Source organism: Pezoporus occidentalis, unplaced genomic scaffold (assembly GCF_034315485.1).
Source record: "Pezoporus occidentalis ecotype Australia unplaced genomic scaffold, CSIRO_AGI_Poc_V1 ctg71, whole genome shotgun sequence".
Classification (NCBI taxonomy): domain Eukaryota; kingdom Metazoa; phylum Chordata; class Aves; order Psittaciformes; family Psittacidae; genus Pezoporus; species Pezoporus occidentalis.
The window spans coordinates 202,911-223,503 of NW_026916062.1; the positions used below are offsets into that span (position 1 = coordinate 202,911).

At 39.4% G+C, this 20,593-nt stretch overlaps 1 protein-coding gene across 1 annotated transcript; it reads left to right on the forward strand.

The window, feature by feature from the left end:
- The first annotated feature begins 2,581 nt into the window (after nt 1–2,581).
- On the forward strand, nt 2,582–20,334 carry KLF3 (KLF transcription factor 3). The gene is made up of 5 exons (XM_062642445.1): nt 2,582–2,678; nt 9,500–9,995; nt 10,435–10,585; nt 15,048–15,208; nt 16,366–20,334. Exons 1-5 carry the CDS (start codon nt 2,622–2,624, stop codon nt 16,545–16,547), a joined length of 1,047 nt encoding a protein of 348 aa, XP_062498429.1. The 5' UTR covers nt 2,582–2,621; the 3' UTR covers nt 16,548–20,334.
- Nucleotides 20,335–20,593: the final 259 nt, after the last annotated feature.

Genomic DNA, 20,593 nt, shown 5'->3' on the forward strand with positions numbered 1-20,593 from the left:
ATTGTGAAATCAGTGTGTAAAGTAGAACCCAACTGTTTTTTCATTCCTCTGTAGTAGAAACAGATAAGACTGTTTACCTTCCGTGTTGCCCCCTTCTCAGATGTTTAGGAGAGAGAGCTGGGAGGTTTTGAGTTAGTAGGCATGATTTTACAAATAGCCTAGGAAAAACTACTGACAATTTAGTAGAATTAGCATACTTTATTTGTGCGTGCGTTGGGTGTGCATGTAGTTACTTGTGAGTGTGGTCCAAGCAATCAATTTGGAGCATTATTTTTAAATACAAAGAGAATTGTTTAGTGAGTTTGTTTGCAGCCTTCAGGAAGTGTATTTCTGAGCTAAACTTTAAATGCCAGACCCAAAGCTAGGTGGTTTATACTGACTCTATAGCAACTCCACCGGTTTCCACCAAATAAGAATCTGACCCTCTGCTCTGGGCCAACATTGTATATTAATTATTTTTGCTTTCTTGAAAATTGGTTTCCAGTCTCTATCAATGGGGAAAAATGCTTAAAAGTAACATGATAAAGAAGTGCTAGATTTCTGTACTATGATGCAGCGATAAAAGTCAACATTTTCTTTTGCTATTCTTCGATGACTACACCTGAGAAAGACTGGGAATTACTTTTCACTTTTATTTCGTGCAGAACACTTTATGTTATCTGTGTCAGTCTAACTCCTACACAGTAATTTAGAGCTCTCTCAGGAAACACTCAAATGTGTAGCATGACAGTGAAATGTGTATCAACTGTCTTTCACACATTTGCTTTGGAGTAAAAAGTGAAAAGGAGTAACTTAAACTGAAGAAAATAAATCTTAAAACAGCAATGGCAAAAAGAATAGCCTGGAGCATGACTGCTTATGTAGAACAAACTCCTTCCTTCTCTTTCTTTCCTCTCTTCTCCTCCTTTCTTTTCCTCTGTTCTTTCACCTCTTCCTTCACTGAAGTGCAGATTGGTATGTCACTTTATCTATGCACATGCAAACTGAAAATTGGAACTTTCTGGAAACCTAAAAGCAAGTGATTCCAAATTCTAATCTGAGAAGCTACGTTTTACTGTAAACGCTTTTATGTCTGAAAGGATAACTTCTTTCCTGTTTTCACAGTGCATATATATATATGTAGGAACATGTGTGAAATGTACTTCATGCATCGATATGTGGATGTGTTTCTGGGAAGACAGTCTTCTGAAACATTTGTTCAAGCTATGTGAAGCATTAAAAACCTGTAAAATCAACCGTTCAAAGAAGAGCAGTATAATCAATGACCTTCTCTCAAACATACTTAAAGTATTAAATTAAAAATTTACAGAATTATCACAACTTTTAGCAAATAGTGCCATCTTATTCAGCTGCTTCTAAAATAAAACTTTGTTAAGTTTAAGCTAGAAATTGCATTGAGCTGCTGGGTTTGTTTCACCTTTTTCTTTTTTTCACAGTTTGGTTCTCTCAGGTCTTTGACCTTTGTAAAAAGGAGGAAGATACTTTAATTTACTTGTGATACTTGTTTGTTTCCATTATTCAAAATGTACACTGTGGTAATATGTTTCCAAAAGTCTTTCAGCTTTATTCATATACCTGCATAATTAATGATAGACTTGTAACAACTTGTGCCATCTTTCTCTGGCAGCTCTTAACAAATTCTTATCTATAAGTACACAGGATTGTTAATTGTAAAATTGTTCATTAGTGCGAGCTTATTAGAATTGTTTTAATTTGAGCAGGTACATCGTGAAATTTTCATTTAAATTTCTGGAAGAATTTTCCAGCCACATCTACAGATCTGCTGTTGAGTCTGCAGCCTGCTTCCACAGGGTGAAATTGGATGATGTGCTCTGTCTGTATTCGTTTCTTTCCAGTGCCATCTACTGGTCAAAATTGATTTTATGTATTTCTTATTTTTTTTAAATAAGCTAGAATTAGACAAGTGAGGTTGAACACAGTGTAGAGAAGACAATTAAAGCTGCACAGAATACAACCAGGTCTTTTGAAGAGCTTTTCTTTTGCATAGTGAGCACAAGTCGTTACTGAATTGTCAGTAAATCTGTTATCTCAGGGAAATAACTGATGTATCTTTTAATAAGTCATTGCAGCATGTTGAATTTACCTCTCCAGTACATTAGTCCTGGATTTTAATCTTTCTTTTGTGTTGATTTCAATGTCAATGTATGTGAAAGTTTCAGCTTCCCTATTGGAACTCTTATCCTCTCCAGAATCAGTTCAGTTTGTTTATATAAGATAGCTCTGAAGTTGTAATGCTGGTGAGAAATGCCTAGTCTAGACTGCGATGTCCTTACATACTGACAATAGTGAAAGTGACAATTCTGTGATCTTGGTATGCTGACATGCACAATAAAAATACAAATTCACTTCCATTAAGGTGAGCAGATGTACCTTTGTTTCAATAGCAGTTGAGAGAACAAACAACAAAAACACTTAAATGAAGCCCTGTCAAATATTTAAGATGCTATTTAGAGATGGGTAAATATTCACATTCGTCTGACAAAATAGTACTTTCTCTACAGTTCAGAAGTTGCCTAGCGGATTTCCTGTAGCTTTCTAACAGCTTGTCTTTCCCCTGCAGGCCAGGACATCAGAGGCATCAGAACAGGGAAATAAAAAAGATGCTAATGTTTGACCCAGTCCCAATCAAGCAAGAAGCCATGGAGCCTGTTTCAGTGGTAAGACTTTTATAATACATTAGCTTTTGTAATGACTCCACAGTTTTTCCACCTTTAAATGAATCCTAAGACTTCTCTTAAGCTTTGAGTTAGCTTAGGAAAGGCTGTGAAGCTGTATTTTGCTCTTAGGGCAACGGAATTCACATTCTAGGAAAACTTTTTCTGTAGTTTTTGAACATACTGCCCCTAAATGACGTACCCCATTACCTCTTCTGGTGTCCTCATACCCAGAGCAGAGGAGATAATATCCAAGTTATCTCAGCCGTTGCAGTGCAAATATGATCTCTGTAGTTCATAGAGCTGATGGAGGTAGGTTGAAATTAAGTTACCAGACTTCACAGTGAAGTGGCAAGAGCCTGTGTTTTTAATGTTACTCCTTTGAACTAAATGAACAGCTTCTCACTGTCTCCTTTTCTGTTTCTCTCTTGGTCTAGACAGCGTGCTTGGGGCTAACTCTGTGTTCAGAACAGCAGAAAATTAATCCTGAACAAAAAAAGAATGGTTTTGGTTGTTTAGTGGTTTTGTTTTTTTGGGTTATTTTTTTTTGTTTCGCTGGGCAGGATGGGTGCAACACGTGAACAGATGAGAGCCAGGGCAGTAGAGGAGGAATGGGGAAAAAAGGGGATGGGGGGACTTTTTAATTGGTTTAATTTTCTGTCAACTTGGTATGTAGGGTCATCTCAGAGGAGTCTGACAAGAAGAGTAGCAGGAACATGTAGCTGGGGTTGAGACAGTGGGAATTGTGATGATTTAGGCTGCCAGGGAAGTAGAGCCTCAGGAAGCAGTTTCATGTGTACTTCACCTATTCAACTGCTGGCTGCTGCTGAAAAGCAAGGTTCAGGCTTTTTTTCCTCCTTTCCAGCTTTGTGTCTCCTTTGTATGACATGAAGCAATTGTGTGGCCACAGAGTGATTTGGATCCTTTGGATCAGCTCATTTAATGGTCAGAATTGCTAACCCACCAAAAATACCCTTATTTTTTGTCAGATCAGGAAGCTGATCTGACTTATTCTGTGCAGCCGCTCAATGCTGGAGCAAGGGGAGGACAAGGGAATGAGACCGCCCCTTTCAGCAGCCTCTGCAATAAGATCAGGTTAAGTGCAACATGAAACCACACCCCTAAAGAGGCTGATCAATTAAAAGGGTAAAGTCAGTGTGCATAAATAGAGCGCGTTAAACTCATGTGGTGGATGGCATCTTCCAGTGATGCTTCCTGTTTTATTTAAAATGTGGAGTAATTGTCATCAATTTAAATGCCTCTGTAAGCAGTCTGTTTTCTTCAGTGCTATTAATAACACTTTTTGAGAGTTAAGTATATGTGCATTTTAAAGTTGCAGTATGGTTTCCATAGGGTTTATTTACTTGAGAGGCATGATCTATCACTAAGAGTGTGTGACAAATTACAGTATATGGGTCAAGAAAGAGCCTTAGTATTGGACAGTCTGTCTGTCACTTCAATCACAATTATTGCATAACTTGATTAAGATTAGTGGTGATTACCTACAATTATCTAAGGGTATTTAATGGTATCTATCAAAGGCAGAAAGTGGGCCACTTTTACAACAGTGTCATTATGCAAACAACAAGAAATCATTATAGAGACACTGCAGGCTGTCTTTTGTACACATGTGCCTTCATCTCCCAAAGAAGGTTCTGTAGTGGCTTGGATAATGCACATGAGAGACAGAAGATCCTGCCCCTATACAGCTGTGTGCTTCTGTGAGATGGGACAGGGTTGATCCTTCAACAGGCTGACCAGGAGAGGAGTGAGCAGTCTTCCCCAGACAGCAGATGAAGGAAGAGCTGCAGTGGGAAGAACAAGGCAACATTTCTGAGCCAAGTGCACTGCAAGGCTTATTGTATACCACATACTTCTTGCAGAGGTGTAGTACCTTCCATGCGTTGGACCTCTGGAGTCATCTTGGGTGTTCTTATAACTCAGTGTCATCACTGTGACCAGCCATTGGGGGACTATTCAGAGCATTTTACCAGATCAGTATGATTTCCTGTTTGTTATTGCATAATGAAAAAAAAAAAGCAGGAAAGGAAAAGCAGAAATTCCAGAGGAAAGGACATTTTTTGAGCAAGGTCCCTCTCATGGAGATTACCCTAGTTTCCCTTAGGCTGACAGCTTGTGTACACACACAGGCTGTTCAGCCCCAAGCCCTCGAGGTCCTGGCTTCCCCAGCATTTCTTGGTCTTGAAGCTTCCTTGGAGCCCTTGCCACCACAGCTTCCCAGCAGAAACTACTCTGGAGACACCTTTAAAGGGAGGAATCATGGTGTGTAGAGAACATAGGAAAAGATAGCAGCCACTGTGTTAGTTTTCTTGACCTTCTTTTCAGGAGGTGGAAGGTAAGAGAAACTGTTAGTGTGATGTTTTGGAGGTGCTGAGCATAGCATTCATTTCTCTGCGGGCTGACATAACCCAGAAATCTAAAATCAAGATTTATTTGTATTGTATCTTTCGTTCTGATGGTATCATTACGAAAAAACTAAGCCCCTTGAGAATTATTCATTATTTTAGCTGAGCATACACTGTCCATAGATATAAAATCTGTCTTTAAAAAATCCTGCTGGTTGGGATGGGAGAAGGAAACAAATTATAGTTTTGACACTACTGTATTTCAGGGCGTGTGACTGAAAGGATTAACTATACTTCTCAGATGACTGAAGCTCGCACCCACAGTATTTCATCATTCTACCAACAGCTCATGCTATTTACTGAATTATTGAACACATCTTGTGATAGTTCTTAATGAGCTAGTGACAAAGTCATCTGAGCCCTACCTAAACACTTGCTGCAAGGACTTTTTAAACATTTGGACTAAAACCAGTTGCCATTTAGTGAAAGAAGTTGCTTTTTGATGTGTTAACGGTTTCTCTTTGAATTGAAACAATCAGCCTTTCTCTGTGTTTCCATCAGTCCTGCAACTGTTTGTTTCACCTGTTTTTAAAGATAGCTGTGTGCTACACAAGGAGTTGAGCTCTTAAGTAGTGTATTGGAATACAAATTTTATGTGGTGAGAATGCTTTTTTGTGTATTAGCTATTGTTTGGATTAAATACAGTTCATCCTCTTACATGATACTGATTCAGCAAATGGTGTAAGTAGGTAAGCAGGTTCTTCACCTGTTTATGTTTTTTTAAGAGGCTGGCTAAATGTTAAAGTTAAATTCGTAGGGTTATGTAGTTTATAAAAGACTTGGTGAATTGCTTCAAAATCTGTTTGCCTGTACAACAGAGATGGTGTTTCACTGGGGAAGTATAATTGAATTTAGCAAATTATATCAGGTAAGTGCTTGATACTGTTTCCTAGTGGAAGCAGCGGCCTTCTGGGTGCTGATAGATGTGCTTGTGACATGTGTGTCCAGTCATTATCATTGATAGATTGTCAAGAGAAAAAGCATGGCGATTCTCTCTTTTGGATTTATCGGTTTAATTGTATGAGCCACATGGATATGACTCAAAAATATCAGAAGTTCCTTTGATTTATTTTCCAGTTTCTTTGTGACTTCAGTACTCTGGATTTTATTATGGACAAACAGCTAGGAAAGGTAAATTAATTGCTTTGTAAGACCCAAAGAGGGAAAGTGATGATGGCAAACATAAAACAAGAGCTAGATGGAGACTGTAAAGGAATGTCTGTTGAAATACAATCCTGCATTTTTGTGGTGATCTACCACAGTGACATGCCATTCTGCACAGGGATGTTTAAGAAAGCAGAATTTACAGGGAAGAGGGAATTTATTGTTTTTTTTTTTAAATCTAAGTCAGACCAAACTCCCGCATACACTGTTAATTCCCACAGTAGAAATCCAAGGAAAATGTATGAGCTTAAATATTTTAGGCAAATAAAAGAACTACACTAAATTTTCAATTGTTCCACCAGAATACTTCATATAAGTTCTAGAACAGGTGAGAAAAGACTTCTTCTGCGGGCTATGAAGTAAGTCCTGCTTCCTGCAGTTGGTGGTATTTAGAAAACCAGAGATAGTTGGGCTTTTTTTGGTTTGTGGTTGATAATTCCTCCCTATTTGCATGGAAGTGTGAAGTCTTCCTTATTTTCCCATCCTGTATGCCCAGTGGGATACTTCCCTGGCAAAGAAAGGGAAAGTGACTTACCAAATTTGAAAACAGTCAACCTCATGGCAATTGCTGTGTCCCAAGGGTCTAGAAACAGAACCTTTGCTATGCTAAAAGATACACGAAGCTCAGCTTCAGAACCAGGGCATAGATCTAAGTGTGACTTAACTCCAGACAAACAGGATTTCAATCACATTTCATTGCCAGTGAAGCAAAACTTTTCCACCAAACAGCGTCTTGACTGACAGCAGATAGTTGCCTTTTCATTGTTCTAGCATCCTTCTCAACTTTTTCACCTTTTTCTTCCCAACACAGATAATTTGTCACACTGCATTTTTCTATCACAACTTTTATCTGCAGTTCAGACAGAAACAGCAATTCAGATCACAGGAGGAGTTTAGGAAAATGATTTAGTTTCCCCAGACTGCCAGAAAAATTAGCTGCTGTTAAATCTGTGCCAGACTTCTATGCAAAATAATGTAAGGCATATGGGGTAGAATACCGAGTCCCTAAAATACTCAAGTATGTCTTGCTTGTCTAAACATGCTGTGCTTAACTGTTCTAGTTTACATTTCTCTGCCCAACATTTTAATAGTTTGATATTTTTTCAACACATCCAGTGTTACTTGAAGACTTGAAAGAGGATAACTGTTTGTGTAGAAAAGCTACAGGTTGGAGATGGTTCATTCTTCAATAGACCCATTGCCCAAATCCCTAAGATTTAAATTGCAAAGTCTTTTTCCTTTCTAGTATTCTTGCAATGGAAGAAATGTTTGTAGGTAGTGACCTTGTGATCATCCCTGGCAAACCTGCAGCACTATCAATGCACTGATGCTGAATGGTGAAACACTTACTTTGTTGAAGCTGGGTAGACTTTGTACTGTAAACCAATAAATGACAATTTTAACAGAAGTATTTAGTATCTCCTAAGTGTTTAAACTTTGATCTTTTTGCCTATGCCTGTAACTTGGTCAGATTTAGTAGATATTAAATACTGTTAAATATTAAACTCTATCAATATTCAGTTGCCTTCATCACTTAGAATGCTAATAATTTCATTGCTTACCTCAGCAGTGGTAGCAAATCTGTAGAATTTACTTCAGCCAGCACAGCTTGCAATAATTGAATTTTAATACAATTTTGAGGAACCAGTTGCAAAGATGAACATTGGTATAGATGGAATTTGTAAGACTAGTCAGAAAGAGAATAAATAAAAGTTTCAGAGGTTTTAATGTAATATTTACTGTTTCAAGATTAATCACCATTGTGTATGCTTCTTTACTTGAGCACTTTATGGAATAGGTGACTCAGCTTTGTTGTTTTACCATACTGTTATGAATGCAGCAGGAAAATGAAATATTTTCTAAACTCACTGTTTCAAACAGTAACCAAGAAGAAGAAAAATGCATTTGGGTCATTTTGCAAAAATATTTTTAGTTAACATTGACATTTAAAATCAACTGACTGGCTCTCATAGGGAAGGCAGTTGGGAAAGCAGGAAGATGTATTGCTACAGGTTTTCATTACTGCTACAGGTTTCATCCCAGGAAAAAATAATTGAAATGTCATGGAAATGATTGTATAAAAATATAATGGGTTTATATTTCTGATCTCTTTCACTTTCTACCATGTGAATTTTTTTTTTTTTAAACCCCCTCATCAGAGTCTTTTTGGTGCCAGAGGTTTTTCACATTAGTGCAAAACTGCTGAGCCTTAATGTGAATTCTTACTTACCTGGGATCCAAAGACAGCATTTTATTTCAAAAAATTTACAACATCTAAAGGCTAAGAAACTGTGGATTGCATTTCCTATGGGTATCTCCTGTGTTAGAATATCACATTGGTTTCCCTTGTAAGTTACCTGTTACTAAACAACCCCAGCTTTCAGCTGAGTTTCAAATGCAAAACTGATCTGGATGGTTGTTTAATAACACTGTACTCTGCCATGAATGGAAATACTTTCTGGTTTGCAAAAATTACTGCCTCTAAAATGTGGAGATTGTCACATAGGTCAGGATTAGCCTTCCGGTTTGTATTATCTTGTAGGGAGAACTGATAGCTATCACTAACAAGAACATTCTTCAACCACACCAAATGTTTATCCTTGTAGTAGTTTTATAAAATCAGACTGGCTGGTTAGCTGCTTTATTCCTTTAAGAAGAAAAAAAAGGGGGGACAGTGTTTAAAATTTACCTTTTGTACTCTTGGGTTTCTCACCTATTGCTTATGTAGTGCAGCTGTGTATTTTTCGTTGCTTGTAGGGTTCAGATACAAAACTTCTTGCTTTAGTGATGATTGTTTACCAATTACGCTGTTGATTGGGACCCATTACTTGCAATTCTAAGTCAAATTTAACTCCTGATTTGCTTGACTTCATGATCCTTGGTATATAGTTATATTCTGACATAGCACCATGTATCTCCCTGGTCAGTTAAGTGGTGTGCAGCTTAGTATATAAAAAACAGTTTTTAAGGGAGAAAGAGTTGAGTAAGCCTTGAGGATTTGTTTTCATCATCTGTTCTATAGTGCTTCTGAAACAGTGAATCAGGACTTGAATAACTTCCCTTGTGTGAAATCTTAAGCTTTATTTAATTCACTTTTATTTAGAAAGTATACTGAAGTGCTTCCTTGAAACTCTCTCATTTTGCTCAGTTTTATTAACTGCCTTTCTTTTTCAGCAGTAATCGTGTGTGTTGATTTATTATTTTCTTTAATTCTTTTTCCACTACTTCTGACAGTCATACCCATCCAATTACATGGACCAAATGAAGCCAAACAAGTACAGCGTCATTTATTCTACACCGGGTATGTTGCACAATAAATTTTACTCAAGCCCTGAAGGACTATCAAATGGAATCCAGATGGAGCCAGTAGACCTTACGGTGAACAAACGGAGCTCACCACCTTCAACTGGAAGTTCTCCTTCCCCTCTAAAATTCCAGACTGTGCATAGGAGAACTTCACCTGGATTGACTCTGTCCTCACCCAGCTCACCTCTCAGTAAATTTACACCATCACCCCCGGGAGTACAGCCTATTTCCATGCCAATAACCATCCCACCTGTAATGGCCGCTGCTCTTTCACGCCACGGACTGAGAAGCCCTGGAATACTCCCAGTTATACAGCCTGTTGTGGTCCAGCCAGTTCCTTTTATGTATGCTCCCCATCTTCAGCAGCCCATCATGGTGTCAACAGTTCTTGCAGATGAGATGGAAACTCCAAGTAGTATGCCAGGTTGGTGCTGTCAGAGTTTTCTTCTTGTACCATTTCATCCTGGGAAAATAACTGTATATCCAAGCATTTTTTGTGTGTTTTTCGGATTCTAGGAAATGAAACATAATTCCTGTTATTCTAAACTATATAGGCATAGAATTTACTGTGTAAATATTTTATCAAACTTAATCAAAGTTGTATTCTGTTCTGATATATACCTGCAAAAGCTGTTTATCTACTGAGATTTGGACTGATGAAAATGAACAGAATTGTTTTGAATTACAGTTCATCAGGAGATAGCCTAAAACTGGAAGATTTTGTACTTTAATATAAATTGTTGCACTAAATCTTGAGGTGGGGGATTTCTTTTGTTTTAACTACCGATTTTTACATATATTATTTCTTTAATTTTCTACGGTTTTGTAATGTTCCCTGCCTTCTCCCACCCTCCCCCATACAGTGCCTGTCATTGAGTCTTATGAGAAGCCTGTGCTGAAGAAGACAATCAAAGTAGAGCCAGGAAGTGAACCACAGAAGACTGACTTCTATCCTGAGCAAATGTCACCTCCAATGATGACCTCATTGTCTCCCCAGCAAGTAATGTTGCAAGAGTAAGTAGCTAACAGTAGTCCCAACATCAGCAGAATAATGAAGAGCAGTTCATTGCAACAGTTACCAGTTTTGAGGAGTAGGAGGGGGTGTTGCTGTGCTTTAGAAAATGTGATAAAATATAGAAAAACATCCTTTGCCCTCCACTGCCATTGTGAAATGCGATTTCAACTGTTTTTAACTCTCTTTAGCGATATGGGAGTTGTTACGTATCTATACTTTGCAACCCCCTAGATCTGCCATTTACATAATCTGTTTGTAAAGTAATGCTAGTCTCAGTCCTACAGTTCATTGAAGGTAGGGCTCTCCATATGCCAGTGATACCTGTTTATGTAAAACCAGCAGCAAACTGGAAAGAAGCTGTAAAGACATTTCCTATTGATCTCTGTGTTGCCTGAAATACCTTTCTCTGAAAAGATTCCTGTGACTTCCTTTTCTTGGAGGACTTGTCTTTTAATAACTTTTGGCTGTTCGGTGGAAAGAACCCCCTCAGGCCTACAAGTTTTGTATATATCCAGTGAAATTCCATGTTTACCTGAGGCCATTGTTCTGTGGGTGGGTTTTTTGGCAGCTCAAGTAGTTCCTGAAGCTTGCTTTTCTCCCAGCCACTTAGTTCCACCCCAGTACCAAGTCATTGTGCTGGTACAGCTACTACTGGGGCCACTGCATGAACTGGATCACAGATCTTAAGGCATTAGAACTCTTCTGTTTGCAGAAGGCGGAGCAAGGGCTAGAAAGAAGTGAGGTCTGGCCATATTATATTGAACCCAGGACAGAAATACAAAAAAATTCTCAGGAAATACGTAAGGAGCCATGGGCACCCTTCCTGTTTTCCTAGGGAAAATTCTGTCAACTTACCAAAATCATAGGATGGCCTAGAGCCCCCCTCATCCTTCAGCTGGCAGTGCTCTGGACAGGTATGTAGGCTGCTGGCATGGCTCTGGCAAGAGCTGAAGTTTGGAACTGAGCTGGGCTAATGGTACATGACCTAATACATACCATAATTCATTTCTGCCTTTTCTTCCTGCTAACCATCACCCTCAGAGCAGTTGTAGGAGACCTCACTGCCTAGAGTGGGAAAAAGGGCTCTAAGTCAGACTCCCAAAACCAGCGTGTGAGTGTGGAGAAAGCATGGAACAGGCAGTCTTCTGCACTTCTGTCACAAGTCAGCTGGTTCCTCCTGCTCATGACCATCCCAGGTTAGGAGGCACACCATGACTCCAGGGCTAACTACATTCTGTACAGCCATCTTGTGGGCACCCTTCCTTTGTTTCAGGTCTCTAATAGCCAACTCAGATACAGCTTGTAGAGTGCATGCTCTTTGCAATTCAGCTAGTGGCCAGCTGGCTTTTATAAACTGTATGCTGTTTATTTAAAAGTAACCTTACATGTTTTATTACGGTAAACATAAAATAGTAAGCGAGGTGGTTACTTATCTTCTAATACAAGGTGGTTACTTATCTTCTGTAATGGACCTGCCACACAAGGGAGTCAGGTCTGTATGTACCTGGAACTAACTTCTGGTAGGTCAGGACTATCAAATGGTTCAGTTTACTTCTGTTCTTTGTTATAGGCCTCTTTAACAAGAGCAAACCAGTAAGTGCTGTTCCTTGCTGATACCACACCCTTCCTCTAGGGCTGAGACTTCTGCAGACTTGTCACCTGCATTAGTGACTTGCATTATTTCCCAATGAGTCCAGTTTCCACAGGAAACCCATCCGCTGAGCAAAGAACATAAAATTTGGTGTAACATGTAGGTAGTGTTGAATAGTCCATGTTCCCAAAGCATCTCCTCTGCTTGCCCATGCAGAGCAGTAGGTTTATGGAGACCCTGTCCTGGGTAGCGGCTTAAATTGCCTCCTAGCTGTCCAGGAGAGCTGCAGTTCTCGCTGGTTCCTAAAGCCAGATCGTTCAAGTTCATGTTCTGTATTCACAAGAAGAAGTTTGTAAATTCTATCATTTAGAAAAAAAGGCAGACAAATCACACAAGTTAGAAGGCGAGACACCTAGACCTTTATAAAATTTCCTGTTGTCTCACAGCTTCATCAGCCTCTCTGCATTCTGAGCTATGGTTTGGCAGTGATTTTTTAGCATTTCTCATAGGTTCCAACTGCCCAAGGTGCACTAATAAGCTACAATAAAGGGACATAGGAAACTTTCAGTCTCACTTTTAAGTGACTAATCTAGCTTTAATGTTAGTTTTAGGCATACACACACATATGTGTTTGTGTGTGTGTGTATATGATGGTGGTGGCATTTTTGTGGGATTGCTGGACTTTCTAGTATGTCTAATAATAGAAGTAACTGTGCAGTTATTTCTAAAATAAAACCTGAGGTAGTAATCTCTGACCAGATATCAGAAGCCTCATTAATATTTTATTTTGTTGCAAGTGCAAGTGTTGAAGCCTAACTTAAGCTGACAACATAGTGTGGTCTGTTGATGAGGAGGAAATTGTAACATGATTTTTTGGAAGATAGATACTCTTATTGATTAAATAATGGCACTTAAATGGTTAGACTTACGTGAATTTGTATTTGGTTGTATAAGAGGGAATGAAAGAATTAGAGCTGTGCTTTTATTATTGGCGCTTACTTCATTTACCTCTGATTTTTGACACTGCCTTAGCCATTTTTTAGAGCTGCCATGCCCTGCCTGGCTGTTGATAACACTGTGTCTTGCCAGCCTCCTTTTCTCTAAAGGGAAAAGGAGACAGAGACAAATCCTCAGCACTTTTTTTACACACTCTTAGATTGAAAACCATCACAAATCTTATGCAGCCAGTGTCCTCTTTCTCCCTTTCTCCAGGTGTTACCATGTCCAGGACTAGCCTGTGCACACAGGCATTTAAATCAGATCTGTTTGCTCTCTTAAACCAGAGCTTCCTCAAAAAGACTAGTATGCAACAGTGTTAAAATGGAGTATTGCTTTAGAGAAGCATTTCTTTGGAAGCTAAAAGCCTTCCTTTCTTATGTGAGAGTATGTACATCTGTGTCTTAACATCACTGTCTGAGGTTTCCTGCCATTACAGTATTTTTAGCTAGATTTAGCATGCACTTGAAGAATGCATCACTCAACAGTCACAGAAACTCCGAAGGAAGAGGATTTGGCTACCAATTTGAAGCTTGTAACTCTAGTAAAAGAATAAATAACAGAATTTAACTTTACCCACATCAGTAACTCCCATCCTGCTGCTATGGAGAACAACAGAATTTTTTTTCTTGTTAAACCACGCACAGATTTTCTGTCTTTAGCATGTGCCCTTCATTTTGATGAGAGAACTGGGTATTCAGCGTTTCTGAAAATTAGGCCCTAAAGGAACTTGATCTAAGTAGCTGATATAACCTAGTGCATTATATAGTTATAAAATGTAATTTGATCAGTAAAGAAATGTGAAATACAGCAACTAGGGGAAAGATGGGAATTCGAGAAGGCTTATTTCTGTCACATGGAGGAGCTAGTTTTGCAACAAGGAATGGTAATACCTGCACATCATATACTAAGTTTCAATTAAAAGCTAAAAAATACGTTAAAAGCACTGATACAGATCTGCTAATGGTTAGAAAAATGCAGCTTTGTGAGGCTACAAGATTTGTAATGCCACGTACCATTTTGATGAACTTATTTATTTTCTTTTCTAACATTGACATGGAAGAAATAACCAAGGTTGTCCCTGGTTCTGCAGCAGGGGTGTTGTTCAAACCTGAATATCCACAACACCACCTGTTGAGAAGCTGGATGGGTTTGCACATGCGTGAATGTGTATAGTTCTGTCTCTTACAGGAGTCCATATGTAGTTGGTACATGTCTTACCTGCAGCGTACCTGTGGGCTTCAAAAGCAAAAACCAATGTTTGTGAAGGTGGAGGGACAACTGCAGACATCCTGTGGGTGTGCCACTCAGGCTGAACTCTGCTTTTAGGAATTGACGTCAGTGGTACAGGGAGGCCGCACCCTCCTGCCAGCACCAAACAGGAAACTCTTAATTACTCTCTAAAGGAGTGGCTGGAACAATAAAGACTGAGTTCTGCTTTGAAACCCTAAAGATACAATTTCTTTAATAATATGGAATAGCTGTTTCCAATTGCAAGCAAATTAGTTGCATTGGAAGGAAGAGGAAAAATTGTGAACAAATACAAGAAAAGTTCGCTATGAACTCAGTTTGAGAAATTTGACTCTGAAAAACAGGAATTTGAATGGGTTTTTCCTTTATAAGGTTAAAAAAAAAGCTAGGGAGTAGTAAAAATGGCTACATCATGCCATAAAGTGAGTAAACATTTTGAAACATTTCTGCTAGAATACACAAAATTTGCTAAACCCTCTTGAATTTTTCGACATGCATGTAATGTTGTTCTTTCTGCCAAGAGACAGAGGGGTAGTGAATAGAGAGCTCTGTCATGAATCATCTGAGCTGAGGTTTGCTGTGCTGAATGTTTCTCATTTTTAACATGCAGTTTGCCTTTGCAGGAATCACCCTTCAGTTATAGTTCAGCCAGGAAAGAGACCTTTACCTGTGGAATCTCCAGACACACAGAGAAAACGTAGAATACATCGATGTGATTATGAAGGCTGCAACAAAGTCTACACTAAAAGCTCCCATCTGAAAGCTCACAGAAGAACCCATACAGGTTTGAGCATTGCTATGCTTTCCTTTCATCAAGTCTATGGTAAAATGGTAGACTACACTTTCAGTTTGTGCTAATGGCCAGATGTAAATAAAATGAGAGAGGATGGATTTGGCATTGTTCTGAATGTAATTGTAGGCTGAGCAAAAGATGGAGGATGTAGCAGGAAAAATCTACAACAAGAGACTGTAAAGCCAAAGCAGGATCATGGTGTATGAGGGTATGCTTTACATTCACTGGCTCTTCGCTCATTTTTTGTCCAGTTGCTTGCAGATTGCTTAAATCTGCACACCCTGTAAACACCCTGTAAACACCAAATCAGTTCAAATTGCAGTACCTCACCTCTTACATGACTGTTAAATTTGACTGAGACTTCCATGGGAGTAACCCATTTGCAAAAGTCCAGACCATGTGCCAAATACAAACACATCTGCTTCATGTGGGTGTGCTAGCACCTGGTTCAACAGTGCTTTTTCTGCGTGAGTGTTCCAGTAAACACGTCCCCATCTCTGTTCTCTGTAGAAATACCCATCTTGGCATTGCTGAATACATCAAAGTTTTTTACAAAGATACAGGACACTCTTAGGTAAAAGGGAGCCCCATTTGTGTCTGTCTTACATCAAGACAGCCCTTCAGCTGTTAGACAGCATGATGGTATTAAGGAGAAGGATCACATATTACAAAGTAATGGTTGAGAGAGGCTTTAAGTTGAGCTACTTGGCATAGTGGTGCCAGTTACTTACACTACAGTAACTTTAAGAGGTCACAAGTTCTCTGTCTGCTGTGCTGAACGGTAGCACCAGTCCTTTCCCCCAACTAATCTAGAATATGGTGTTCTGGTTTTGAAAATACTTGAACAAATGTGTAAACCTTCACACTTCTGGGCTTGGTGAGACAAACCAAGTGCTGATATGGCAAGGAGGGGAGCAGAGAGACAATAAAAAAATAAGTTGTGGCAGGAAGCAATTTTTGATCTGTTGCTTTCAACTAGACAGTTCCTAGCACTGAGTGCTGTGCAGCCTGGTGCTGTTTGGAGGGCGGCGTTTTGAGTAAGCATTAAAGTACTTGCTGAAATTTGACAAGGCAAGAGGATAAACCTGTCAGATATTTAACTGCTTTGTTTGTGTCTTAAATCCCCACTTCTGTGTTTCTTTCTCCAGGTGAAAAACCATACAAATGCACTTGGGAGGGCTGCACGTGGAAGTTTGCCCGTTCTGATGAACTAACGCGGCATTTCCGCAAGCATACCGGCATCAAACCTTTTCAGTGCCCAGACTGTGACCGTAGCTTTTCACGTTCAGACCACCTTGCTCTCCACAGAAAACGCCACATGCTAGTCTGAATGTCTTCTGTCCCTGACTCCTCTCACACTTCTTTTTTGTACACATGCATTTTATTTTGGATTCAGCTGGACTGAATCTCTGAGTTTATACCATTAAAAGCTTACCTATGGTCAGTAACAGAGGTTATCTAACCCTTCTATGTTCTTGCCACGGGTCAGACCTAAAGAATGTGAACACTTTTTGTTTTCTTTCTCCTGGGGATGCTAAGCAAACCCTTTCTGCAGACAGTATGTTTAAAGTATTCCATTGTGAATAAGGGAATTTGTAGACTAACAGATTTTGTTGGTTTCTTCATATATTCAACCCAGCATATACTGATAAAGTAGTAAATGTTTTGAATATTCAAAATGCTAGTCCTTGCCAGAGACTTTTATTTATTGTAAGGAATACAATCATTTTATGCTCAACAATGCAATGAATGGACTCTCCCAGCCATGTTGAGTTCTGCAACATGGTTGATGAAACAGTTCTAGAAAGAAACCTGATTTAGGAGTCCCCTCTGCCCAAACAGTGAATAACATCATAGAAATAAATCCAAGCAATGAAATTACTTTACAGACAGATTGAGTCATAGCATCATTTACCTCAATGAAGAAGAAAAATTGGCAGGAATTGCTCCATACATAATATTGTGCATCTAAACCAATGTCCTCTGTCCTCTGTATTATAGTGTAGTATATATCCTTGTTTTTATTGCATCATGCCCTGGTGGATTTGTTAAATGAAGACCTTGTGTGACACTGTATGTCTGGTTTCTGTGCAACTATATGGATGCAACACATGGTACTCTCCTATGATATGGCATTAAATGATACTCATAGACACATACCACACCTCATTTCAGGGATATAGACTATCCCTGTGCGATCACTCCTCTACATTTCCTCTAAGTAATTTTCTCTCTTTGATGTACCTCAGAAAATAGCAATCGTTGCATCCAGAGTGCTCTGAACTGTATTGTGAGTGCCTGTTTAATACACCCAGTATGTAAAATTAGTAATCTACAATACTTTTATGAGAAGATCGCATCAGATACGAAGTGCTTCTGATGATAAACTTGAGTTGTGTATCTGCTTTGGATAAAAACATGCACCAAATCATCCATTTGATAACTGATTTCTGACTCTGGTAGTCTCTCAATGGTAGGCAGACAAAGCTTCCCCATGGATGTGTCTGTTGCATTAAAATATCACATCAGCGAATCTTAACTCCCAGCTCAGTTAGCAAATGCAACTTGATAGATAAAATAACTCCAGCAACCTGCAGTTGACCTTAGAAATGTTCTTGTCTTTGGGAGCCCACTGAAAGAAGGTTTCTGTCTATTAGACTGCAGAGTTTGTGGCACTGCAAGGAAATGGGATGCATTTCTCTAGGGTCTTGCGCACCAGTGCGTTTTTCTTCTTTCCCCTACGCAAGATAAACAGCGTTCCCTGCAAATTAAATATACTGAAGTCAGATTTCTGTTTCTTTTGGAAAAATCTGCTGGAAAATGGAGGGGTAAAGGGAAGAGGACTTTCATAAGACTTTCCAGGAGGAGGCAGGTGGAGTGTTCATCTGTGGGTGGGTGTATTGGAACAGGTATATATACATCCCATGAAGTTCAATGGCAAACAGATAATCCCGCAGATGGAAGAGTGTGAGTGCAGAGAGCCTTCCCTTGCTGATGGGAGTTTACCAAGTGTTCTGCTGACATCCACGTGCCTGTAGAATTGCGAAGGAGAGGATCTGTACTTCCAGAGAGGAACACTCCCACAGCGAGTGCTGTGACACACAAAGTATTGCTCCAGTTTAACAAATCTTACATGTGGGAACATGGAACTGGCAATTCTACTTAACGCATAGAACGTGTGCTCTAGAAGGGGAGAACAGGGGTTTGCAAAGCAGGGCTGGGAACATCGCTGCAAAGGTTTTGTGAGGAAGATCTGTTACAGCACCATACAACCTCACCGCTTCACTAGGACTGAAGGGAGTTGCACCAGATTGATCTTGTAACTGGCCCTCATCCGCTTGGCTATGGAGCTGAACAACCTGGCAGATGAAGTGGTCTGATTTGGGTAGGCCAGGTCGCTGCTAACACTGAGGAGCTTGCAGGGAAGAGAGCGACATTAGTGAGCGGCTGTTGGTGAGCGGCTGTTCCAGAGCAGGGGGGTTGTTGGACATGTCGTGTCAGCAGTAGCAGACGGCCTCCTTCCGTAGGTGCTGAATGTTGTTGGGAGTTGCATCAGTGCCAACACGTCACTGACAGGCTGCTCGCAGCCCCTGTAGCACCAGGCAGAAGCCTACAGACATTGAGTATCCTGGGATGAAAACAATTCTCTATTATGTTCTAGGGAGAAAAGCAGATGAGGTCCTACCAAAAATAAGCAGCTTCATGGCAACTGGTTGCGGTTTTAGCATAACAAGTGCAAATGCATATGATTTGGGATGTTCAAGGAACATTTCTTTCCAATGCTCTGTTTGTCTTCACAAAATGTTTTCTTTAGTATTTTTTTCTTTTTAAAAAATTAGAAATCTAAAATCAAGTCCCCTAAAAGCAGAACTTCTCTGTAACTGGGAGTTACTTTGCAGAATTTAGTCTAGGTTGTTTCCCATATCCATTCATTAGCCTGTCTACCTTTTTCCTGACAATATTTACGCTAACGGTGGGGACAAATACAGTGGCGATTCAATAGAACTATAAAATATCTTTATCCATGTGCCTTGTGATTCAGGACAACAGAAATCTAAATATTAAATACAAATATTTGAGATTATTTCATGTAATTGCCTTGCTTGTGGGATTTTTCACTTGTGTCTGTGGGGTCTCTTGGGGTATTGAACTCACGAACAAGTATGCTTTCTTCTTTCTGCTGAAAACGTGAACTTACATCTTAACTGGCTCATTGGTTCATTTTAGCAAACTCTGATTTGAGGAGTATCTTAAAATATACACAAGTAAACACTTTTTAAAGCCAGTCCTGTCTTTGCCCTGAAGAGAAATCAGTTTAGATACAAAGATAGAAAACCCTAATCCTGCAGAACATGCACATTTTAAAAAACCACCTTTTTCCCTAGCAGCATTGCAGTGTGTGACAGATAACACTGCTTTACTAAAACATGCTTGTTTAAGCCATATAATAATTTTCTAAGTTTCTATGACAATCAGAAAAAGCTAAGCAGGTATTAATGTTTGTGGGTTTATTTAAATATACACCACTGTTCTGCAGTGATACTTGTAATGCCACATCTTGTCCAAGTATGTTGTTGTCTCTGTCAAGGTTAGCAACACGTAGATGAATACGATTCCTTTCCATAACAAAATTGCAAAGCATTTTACATTATCTTAAAAGAGGGCTACACCAGTTTTCATTGCATTTTACAGATATTAGCACTTTTTTAAAAAATGTACTTTTAATATTAGAGGGTCAAAATAATCTTTCTGCTTAGCATCTCTCACCTGCAGCGACAGCAGGGGTGTTCTATTTACCTTAATACTTGTATAAACTATGCAGACATTTTTAAATAAAGTGTAATATATTTTATGAGCTAATAAGACTGAATGGTAATTAAAGGTTTCTAGTGTGCATTACTATCACTTGCAAATACAGGACATTTTGGTAATCTTACTAAAGATGTGAATGTTTAATGTACTTTCACTGTTTCTACTTTGGTAGTCCAATGGGAATTCAGTAATGACATTTTGTCATGGCGAACTGTGAACATAAATTTGTACTGTACAGGCCTCATACTCTATTTAGTATACAGTGCATATATATTATGCTTGTTAATAAAACCCTTAGAGTATCATCTGTGGTCCTGTTGTCATACGCTGTGCGACAGAGAGCCACGGCACAGGGCAGGGCCAGAGGGATGCCCAGGGATCCCTGCCTGCTCCAGGCAGCCCTGGCTTTTCAGGAGGCCCTTCTGCAGCACCTCACACACCACCAAGGGAAGGAGCAGGCAGGCCAGGAGCACGAGGTGTTGCAGGCGCTGCCTGTGAGCACACAACAAGCGATAGATAAGAGGTAGCAGCCTCAAGCTGTGCCAGTGGAGGTTTAGATTGGAT

What these genes read in the sequence shown, in the direction of transcription:
- KLF3 (XM_062642445.1), top strand. Translation starts at nt 2,622, where the DNA reads ATGCTAATGTTTGACCCAGTCCCAATCAAGCAAGAAGCCATGGAGCCT. An exon ending in AACTCCAAGTAGTATGCCAG is followed by an intron (nt 9,996 to 10,434) that starts GTTGGTGCTGTC and finishes TCCCCCATACAG; the next exon opens with TGCCTGTCATTGAGTCTTAT. An exon ending in TCACAGAAGAACCCATACAG is followed by an intron (nt 15,209 to 16,365) that starts GTTTGAGCATTG and finishes TTCTTTCTCCAG; the next exon opens with GTGAAAAACCATACAAATGC.